The sequence below is a fragment of the Indicator indicator genome, chromosome 6 (genome assembly GCF_027791375.1).
Source record: "Indicator indicator isolate 239-I01 chromosome 6, UM_Iind_1.1, whole genome shotgun sequence".
Lineage (NCBI taxonomy): Eukaryota > Metazoa > Chordata > Aves > Piciformes > Indicatoridae > Indicator > Indicator indicator.
The window spans coordinates 33,667,535-33,677,559 of NC_072015.1; the positions used below are offsets into that span (position 1 = coordinate 33,667,535).

The 10,025-nt window shown below is 42.6% G+C and overlaps 1 protein-coding gene across 1 annotated transcript in view; it reads left to right on the top strand.

The window, feature by feature from the left end:
- The window catches only part of CARMIL1 (capping protein regulator and myosin 1 linker 1), a 118,255-nt gene extending 108,691 nt beyond the window's left edge, over positions 1-9,564 (top strand). Inside the window, exons 37-39 of the mRNA XM_054381614.1 lie at positions 2,702-2,836; positions 5,261-5,407; positions 8,573-9,564. Of these exons, the coding sequence (XP_054237589.1) occupies positions 2,702-2,836; positions 5,261-5,407; positions 8,573-8,709 (419 nt within the window). The 3' untranslated portion in view covers positions 8,710-9,564. The remainder of the gene's footprint in view (positions 1-2,701; positions 2,837-5,260; positions 5,408-8,572) is intronic.
- The last annotated feature ends 461 nt before the right edge of the window (positions 9,565-10,025 follow it).

Here is a 10,025-nt window from a genome sequence, read left to right on the forward strand (position 1 = left end):
GCCACTTCCTGAACAGAAGTTAAATGTAGAGGGACAGGTTATTCCATCACTTGCTCTTGACTTGCACCCTTATTTTCCACCTCCCTCTGCCCTAATTCAAATAAACTTGTTAAAACAGTTTCATCTGTGATCTGCAATTGTAAAGCAAGAGCAGCAGCAGCAGAGCTGTTGAGAGTTAGCTGGAATTCATTGAAGGGACAAGCATAGAAAATTACTTCATCATCAAAGCCCTATTGTAGTAGCACTGACAAAAATAACTATATTTTCATAACTGCATTTTATCTAAACACTTGGCCTTAAATGCTACCACTCTGGGGGCTTCCTGGCAGGCACCCCTCAAGAGCCCATTGTTTTTAAAGTACAAAGTGACAGTCTCTCATACTCTTTCCTTGCTTTACCTTCATTTCTTTCCTTATTGCCTTTGATAGGAAACAATTATAACTGTGCTTTTTATAACCCTGCAAGACTTCTAGTTGACTGACTATAACTTCTTCTCTGTCCTAACCTTAGCCTTCTTTGACTGACTGTAACCTCCGCTCTGTCCTAACCTTCTGCCCAGATACTACTTCAGGTTTTCTAGTAGTGGGAAATACTTCAGCAGATCACCCATACATTTGTCTGCCCACTGTTTAATAGGCCAGTGTCACAGCCCCCTCTTCCCAAAGTACAGCCACTGCACTTGAGGAGAATTAAATGCTTAGTTACTGATTCCCCGGTAGCTGTGGCAAATGCATCTTCTTAATTGCTAATGACTGAAAAATGTGAGCAGTAGCCATCTGCAAGAGCTTACAGATCTTTAGGCTTTCCCCATACTCACTGTTGACCTTAGATGGAAGACCTTAGAAAGATGGAGAACGAGGGGGCAGAGAGATTACAGCCTCCTCTCTATCCTTGCTGTGCAACTTGAGCATTACTTAGTCTCTGCACTCCAGTGGGTAGAATGTTGTTCAATACAGAATCCCCTTCAGGTTTTATCTGGCCTTAAATTTAATTTCATTGTTCATTTTAGAAATGGTGATAAAAGTGAGAGTTGTCAGGTAAGATGCCAGCAAAGATGAATACAATAGGAAAGCATGGCTCATTTGGGGATGCTTAATCTGTAAAATAGGCACTGTGTTATCTCAAAGTTTAGGTGTCAGAAAGACCTGAGCTATCTGTTTCTGCCAGTTCCTGTTTCATGCAGAGAGCATACTGTGGGTTTAACACAGAGAATAATTAATATTTACTCTTAATAGGCTAGCTCCTGGGGTGGCAGTAAAAGCAGCACAGTGTCTGTTGCAGTCTAACTTCTATCCTAGTACTTGTTGCAACCTGCTGGCTAAGCATGCCCAGGCAACGTGAGGAAGAAGCCAAGCAATAATCCTATTTAGCCTCTTGCTGTTGTTTCCAGTGGTGTGGCCAAACTAATGGTAGCAAATTTTTCCTAAGTAATCTGAGAACAAAGGAACAGAGCTCAGATGTCCACAAATTATCAAAGACTGAAAGTGATTCTTCAATAAAGCACATAACAGCTTTGGTTTAGAAATAGAGAGCTATGTTTGCCAAGCACTGCCCTCACCCATGTTGATACTGAGCTTCTCAAAGCAGCTGGCCTCACAGGCACATCAAAAGCATGGAGAAGGTCCAAGAACTGTTCAAATCAAGTTGATTTGGGAGATCATCACATTCCTGTGCTGAAAGTAGAAAGATTTGAGGTGTCTCCTCACTGTTGAGATGAATTCCTGTTAATTTCCAATATGCAACTGATTAATTCATTGTACAAGTATGGCATAGAGTTGCTTTTTCCTTCTGTCAATACAAATATATGTTCCTAGTACCTTTGTTGTGTACATATGTCACTGTTTCTTCCTTGGGAAGCAAACATACATGCAGTTTAAATAATCCATTGTAGCTGTACATCTCTGCTGTTCAATCAAAGACTAACCTACGACTGAAGAGGCCTTCCTGCAAGGACAGTAAATGTGGTAGTTAACTTGCTGCACATAATACATATTCAACCTCCTAGAGGAAAAAGATATCCACATGGTTTAAACTGTGGATTTGAATTTTGAGTTCTGTATTTCCTCACAGACTAGAAGAGAAAACATTTCTTCTATTTAGAAGAAGTTTGGGGACGCTGTCGTGTAATGTACTGACAATTTATTACTGGAAGTAGAGAGTTCTATAGGCTGTTTATGAAATTTATTTCCCTGGTTCCTACTGGTTCCTATTTATGACATTTCAAATTTGTTTCCCTGGTTCTTTTTCTGGCTTATAACTGTGAAATGGGACAAATAAATAGATCAGTTCATTATGTTTCAGAACAATAAAAATATAAATAGCACAAAGAGTTCCAAAAATCCATCTAAAACAATTTTCAGCTGTTCTTCCCAAATTGTATACTTATGTCTTGCAGGAAACTCAGTTGCTCCCATCATATTTCTTTCATCTTCATCTTTCAGATTTGTTTGTGCTACAACAGCAGTACACACTAAAAATGCTGAAATTAAGATCTGTACTTTGGCTGTTAAAGTTCTTTCACTTGGACTGAGGGCCATTATACATTCTTTTGGCATAATGTGAATTTCTGAATCCTTTTTCTGCCATAGATTCTGTCTGTTTCTTGTCTGTGTATTATATTGAGGTTTGGCCTATCAATGTAACTTGCTAAATATAACTTGCAAATATAACTTCCCACGCTTTTGTTCATGGTACTCCACAGAGGATGCTCCAGAATCTCCCTCTGGCCCCAGTTCCCCAAAGGTTGCCCTGCTTCCACCTGTGCTGAAGAAAGTTCCTTCTGATAAGGAAAAGGATGGCCAGAGCAGCCCCTCAGTCAGATCATTTTCCCAAGAAGGTAGGAGTATTGGTATAACCCTAGTTCCACCCTGCTTCTCTTCTGCTAGAATTTGATGTGTCATTGCCCCTGATTTGTTTTCACTCAGAAGGGATTTGTTTTCACTTGGAAGGGAAGAGGGATATTCATTTGGAGGAAAAAAGGGCAAGGGAAGTGTATCTGGTCACCTATTCCTCATATCCTCCATCTGTGGGTTGGTGCCTGTATTCTTTGGTCAAACCAAGTGAATGATTAATCCCTTGGTATTAGCAATGTAGTGAACAATTAAGGCACTCTTGCATTGTGTATATTATGGTTTCGTTTAGTCTAAGTATTGAGATTGGTATTGGTGACACACAGTGGTGTGAAATGCAGCTCTGTGGTTCAGCACATTTCCAGGGGAGCAGCCATGGCTTTGTTCCTTGCAGCCACACTGTTTGTACTTCTCCTTTCTGTGGCATCTCTGCATGTGATCGAGTTCACCTCCGCCTTGGGCAGTAAGTCTCTGTGTACCAGAGCAAGGCCTGGTAGGCTGATGCCTTGTCTTTGCTGCTTGTCATGTATGTGCTGGATTTCTGCTTTTGCTGATGCATTTCCTTGCCCACAATTGCTTTTAGAAGAGCCAAGGCTTCCCCAGGTAGCATAGGATATGTGGAGTAGTCACAGGAATGTTGCTCAGCATGGTGTTATCTGGCACAAATGACTATGCTTGAAATTTGGAGGTGAGCTTCTTCCTTCCCAGGACTCTCCTCAAGAAAGGCACTGAGGTGATTCCCATCACTGAAGCTGTGAGACACTCTGCCAGCAGTGTTGCATAGGGTAGGATGGAGATAGATGAGTCAAGGCAGATAGATAATCCTGCAATTCTGCTGCCTGCACAGACCACCATTATCCTCTAGATGAGAGGAGGGGCAAGGCCATCCCCAAAGTGGGATGATGCAGAGGAAGCTTATTCCTTTCTCTCCTGAAACTACCATTTAAGAAACAAGCTACCTTAAAGTATGAACATTGCTCTGCTTGCAAAATTATTGCTGTAGTGGGCTACCTTTTGGTGACCTCATGTCAGCACACGTGGGGTAGTTGTCTACAAGTCTTGACTTTCACTTCAGCCTCCTCTGTGATGCTGTTGGGCAGCTCTTGTACCATAAAGGTAGCAGAACCACCACAATCTCACTGATTTATGTAGCACTAGCAGGACACAACACACCCAAGGACCTCTCCTATATCTGGAAAGCAATGAGGGTTCAGAGGGTCTGTGTGGCTCTGTGGCTTAGGACTTGGAAAAAAAACAGCAGAATGTCTGAAGTGCCTCCTGGTGGCTGTGGCATTATGAGGGCTGTAAGGCATGGTGGAACCTGTTTGTTCTTCTGTCTCAGCTGCTGCCCAATAACTGCATGTGCTTGAGTCCTCTTCTTACCAGCATCTCACCAGACCATGAGGGAGAACTTGCTGCTGCGTATCCAGAGAAACACAATGTAAATGGGACTTGTTCTAGGAGCATTTTAATGTGATGTTATCCTCACTCTTCCTGTGCTGCATGCTTTCTTCATCTCCCTGTCATGAGAGGGGATGTATTGGAGAAGCAGGGATTGTGGGATTGTAGCTACAGTCCTTTTGTGTTACAGCAATCTAACACAGCAGAGATTTGACAAGGTTTTGCAGTTTGTGGTTGTCCTGTGAGAAGAGGGACAATCACTTTATTTGTAACATGTTTTCTGTTAGCAAATCCTTACAGAAAAGAGGTCAGACATTGTTCTTCCCTTCTTGCTCCCTTAGACCTCCACAGGTGATGTGGCCAAACACAGAGTTTTCTATTTGCTGCTATATGACACTGTACAAATTTTATCAATAATAGTTCAGAATGGCTAAAATTGGGGTTCCAGATCGTTATGAAGCTGCTGTGCTTTGCATAAAATTATTTAAGGAAGTAAATTCACTTTCTTCTTTTTTGTTTGTGCTTTTTTGTTTTTTGGTTTTTGTTTTTCAGTTTTCCTTTTCTTTATTACTGTTCTACTTCCTCACTCAGCCATTCCTCTGTCCTTGCTTTTTGCCACCTTGCAGGCTGGCATGCTTGATTTATTTCTGCAACTGGTAAATCACTGCAAATCTGCTCAAGTTAGTAAATAAAATTGTATCTCCTGCAAAAGAAAGCTGCAAATTAGATGATACTTGATTGTAGAATTGTTTCATGTTAATGAGTGTAACTGTACTTTGTGGGACAATCTCAAGATGTGCCTCTTTACAGAGTGTTCCTGGGTAGGATCATGCTGCAGTTACCAGCATACACAAATACCCAGACAAAATTGAAGCAAGCATCTGGCATATTGATTACAGCTCTTTGAACAATTGATTACATGGGGTGGTTAAGGGAATTATTTATATTACTTTCCTTATGTGGGCCTACAGAACACCTTAGGGGTATAAATAAATCCTTTTTCCTGCTAGAGCAAACAGGAGATTGGCAAAAAAGAGATGCAGCTCATGACTGTGCCCAGCAACCTGGCAGTGTGAAAACCACTTCGGGGCAGTATTCTACCAGTGCAGAAGAGGAAGCTAATGTGCTTGGGCAGTGGAAGGCACAGCCAACGTCTGGTTAGAAGTTTTTGTTTTTCATCAAGACAGTACTGGAGAACTGGCACTAACAATCAATGGGAAATGGTAGGAGCTAAGAAGCCACAAAATACCATGGCTTTTCCACGGGGTTCTGAGAAAGGTAAAAACCTCCTGGCATGCTAATCAGCTTTTAGTCCCCATGGGAACTACATGAAAAAAATTTCCAGATAAGGTATGTGTGTGCCTTCTTCCTTTGTGGCCACACCAGTGACCATACAGCACCTGCAGCCCCTCATTGCAAACTGTGAGTGCTCGTGTCGGTGACGCTGCCACGCAGGTGTGCTGGAGGTGCACTGCCCTCTGCTCTGTGTCCCTACAGACCCTTCCTTTATAAGATGTGGGCACTGAAGTATTTCAAAATACGTTTCAGCTTGAATATTCTTAGTGCCAGTTTCAGTACGTCACTCACCAAACCATTTAAGAACAGGGTAAATCAATCTATTCTGACAGAGTACTTTGATTGTCAGTTTCATAAACAACAACAACAAAAAAAAAAAACCGAACTAAAAGAACCCAAATCTGTCACTGTGCTGCACACTTCACCTGAAGAGCAGCTTTGACTTGTAATGAACTCCTTCATTTGACTCTAAAAATGCTTAGTTAATCTGTGCCTTTAAAATATAAAAGCTCCTGTTCTCAAATGGTGCACGTTTACATGCTTCTCTTTACCTCTGAACTGGTTTGTTTAAGCAATGATTCAAATTACTTTTTTTTTTTCTGGAGTATTTTAATGAGGTACTTTAACATCTTACATAATTTCATTTATCCACTGTTTTTCTGTTTACAAGACATCATTTACCCCTTTCATAACATCCTCAGCTCAAAAGTATGAACTGATTTCCTTTTCATATTGTAGAATCAAATTTAGCCTACCCAAACCTGGAATCTCTGCTCCTCATCATGATCAAATTGCTGTATTTTAGTTCATTCTAAACTGCCTCTCTGATAAAGGAAGCTTCAAAAGCTGCCACAGATCTACACAGGTCACCTGTGCATGGCTTCATCCAGGGCAAGGTTAAGTACTTAGAGCTGCTCTCATGTGTGGACCTAAACACTTGATGTATTTTTTCAGGTATTTTGGGAGGCAAACTATCTTTTCCTGATTTAGCAGGCCAGAAACTGAAGTTGCTGCTGCAGGATGTGTTCTGGATTTTGTCTGAAGGGTTCATGGAGGCCAAACAAAGGCCATTTAATTAGTAGGTGGTGCAAGTATCAAGAACAACTTAAAAATTTCCAGGCACCCATTTCTTTAAAAAGCAGTTGTGTTTCTGAAGGTGGAAATGCCTGGGGTTTTGTTTTGTTTGGTTGGCTGGTTTTTTTGTTTGTTTGTTTGGGGTTTTGGGGTTTTTTTCTGATAGAATTTAGGTATCTCACTCCTCTCCAATTCTAATAAAGAGCTTTCAAAAGCTTTCTCAAAATCTTTTCCCCTTTTTCCCAACTTGCAAAGCTGGGAGAAGAATGTAGCAAGGGTGTAGCCACTGGTTCTTATTTTCTCCCACGTTTTGGCTGGGACAGAAAAAGGAACAAGTATTTTGGACTCATCAGAATTATTTGGGTAGCAAATGTGCCATGTGGGCATCCACAAGACGCACACTGGATGCATCCGTTCTGATTTCATCACGACAGAGAGCCAGGACTGGACAATGTCTGTGCCAAATGAAAATGGGCTGGAGCTTTCTGTCCCGTTTCATTGCCTGGTGATATTCACCAGCACTGCCTGGGCAATCTTGCTGACCCCACATGGATACAGAGAACATCCCTGCTGAGGCTGCCCCAGCAGCTCAGCAGCATTGGCTCCCTTGGGATTCCTCTCTGCGTTTTCCACATTCCTGGCAGAACCCCACAATTTGTAGCAGCCACAGAGGTGCATTAGTGAGAGCTTGTTGCTCCTCAGCCCCTGCTGCAGCTGGAGCTGGTGACAGGGCTGTCACCTTGCAGCAGTGAGGCTATGACTGAGAGGCACGCAGGGACGGAGAGGTGGTGCTTCATGGCCACCACAGCTGGTGGTGCCTTGTTGAGAGAGACGTGCACAAATGTGAACAGGCAGAAGAGTAACTGTGAGACGAAGCCAGATGTCCTTATCTGAAATAATGAGAAGGTCTTGTAGCTGCTGTAACATTTAATTTTGTGGGGGTGAAGCGAGATGACTTGCAACAATGTCACATTTAAAGGCCATGGTGTGTTTACAGGTTCATTTTAATTGGAAGTGGGAGATTTCTAAAGCTATCAGCCTTTGTGTAATATCACCCCCCACTGATATGTGTAATAACTCTTGTAAGCATACCAATTGTAGACCACTGATCAGATTGGAAATCTTAACAAGGTTTGCAGCTATCTTTCCAATTTATTTCAAATCTTGTGGGTCTGGGGAAAGCCCTGGCCTGAGATTTTTAGAGTGCTGGGTGAGCAAAATGAGTGCTGTTTGTACTTAGCTCATGGGAAGTGGGTATGTCCTGCTTTCTCCATTGCCAAGAACAGCAAGGTGCAGGGCCCATGATCTCAGCTGGAAGAGATGCAGGCTGGGCTCAGAGTCAAGGTCACCCCCATTCAGGGAACAGGGAGGACACTGGGACCTGGCAGTGCTGATGGGGCAGGGAGCAGCATTTCAGGTAACCTGAATGTCAAGGTGAATGTCTGTCCTGATTAAGGCTGCAGAGTCCAAAGGGAAAGTAGAGGTGTGCCCTGCTAGGGAGCCAGGCCTGCGTGTGGGACACATCCTGCTGATGTGAGGGATGCCCAGCGAGGATATCCACTTGAGCGGTCAGCAGTGCATCGTCTGAGACCCAGCCCAGCTGGAGAGAAGAATGCTGCTCTGCTTTTGAGGTGGTGTGAGGGAAAGAAAGTCTCCAGGCTGTTTCTAACTGTAATGTTTATCCCTGTCACAGTGAAGCACTGAGTTTCATATTTCAAATTTGCCTGCTTACCAACCAACCGTGTGATAAAGTTTTCTCAAACTCCCTCTCTCTCTCTCTTCTCTCTCATTTCTTTCTGGCTTGAAGAATTGAGGGACCTATGCCACTCCCACTGGTGTAAATTAATTCAATAAGAGCAGGAGCAGGTCCTGTGTGCATGAATGACATTTTAATAATTTTTCTTCCTCTCTCTCCTGCAGTCATTAGTAAGACCTATTTCTGTTTTGTACAGCTGCAAAAAGAAGCCCTGGGCAGCAGTCTCATGAGTTCCAGGAGCTGAAGCAGAGGTCCTTAAGTAAAGACGGCCATCAGGGCAGCAAGTCGAGTGACTCTGGCGAAGAAGCAGATAAAGATTTTATTTTTGTGTAGCAATCAGTACAAGTGCTTCGTAGTGCAAGAGCTTTCTATCACAACCAGGGTACAGCAATCGACAGCCCTTCTAGCCAGCTGCTCTTCCACCACAGGAACATTTCCAGGCAGAAAAACCTGATCTTCCAGTCGTGATTCACCCTCACTTGGCATTGATTCGGTCCTCACTTTCCGTTCTGTGCAACGCAGACCTTCCTTCCCATGCCTTTGCTAAAGCCAGCGACTCTTTCTTGTATTCTACTTGAATTCCTCTGAAGCAGCTAGAAAGAGTGCCCTGCACTAGGGGCACTCAGGAAGCAAAGCGAATTAACTGGACCTTGTCTTACACTAATACACTGTACAGCAGGTAATGTGTTGTACTGCTGAATGTAAATGTGTCAGATCTGCACGTGACTTACCTATAAATATATTCCTGCAGTATGCAATTGCACATTGTAATTATATTGAAAGAGCACACTAATAAAATGATTTGTATAGATTATATATATTAAATGCTTGGGTATGGTTTTTACATTCTCCCATAGGGAGTTTCTTTCTTCCTGTTCTCGTACTGTACATAAGGCTCCAACGCTTACATTTGTGTACTGTCAAAAAGCACAAGAGAGAAGGATTCGGATGATATATAATCATGGTATTGCTTCCACGTTCATACATTAATGTATATAATCAATTGGAATGAGGGCAATTGAAATTTTATTAATATTGGTGTTTTCTAGAGGCCTTCCTCAGTTCTGTCTGCATATTAGCTTCTTTTCAATGTGTAATTCTACAAGACAAATAATTCCATCATCTGTAAAAACGTCTCAGCTTTGGAGGGAGGGGGTGAAAATTTCACAGCTACCCACTTACAGGTTGAAGGGATTTTATTCATATGTATATTTGTACCAATAAAAAGGATTTTACAACTGAAATTCTGGTTGTCATTTTTGTGGCACTACTTGTGGTCTGATGGGCTCTGCTCTGTGTGTGACGGCACCGTGTCAGGCAGCCAGAGCATGCAGTTAAGATGAAATCCACATCATCTTTCTCTGCTTCTAGTCAAATGTCTGTTCCTGCTGAAAAGGACACAGGCACATCAGCTTTATAAAGCTGCTGAAAAAAGGTCTTGTTGCTAATCTTCTCCCTTAGAATCATAGAATTGTTAGGGTTGGAAGGAACCTCAAGAATCATCCAGTTCCAACCCCCCTGCTGTGGGCAGGGACACCTCACACTAGATCAGGTTGCTCAGAGTCACATCTAGCCTGACCTTAGAAACCTCCAGGGATGAGGCTTCTACCACCTCCCTGGGCAACCTGTTCCAGTATCTCACCACCCTC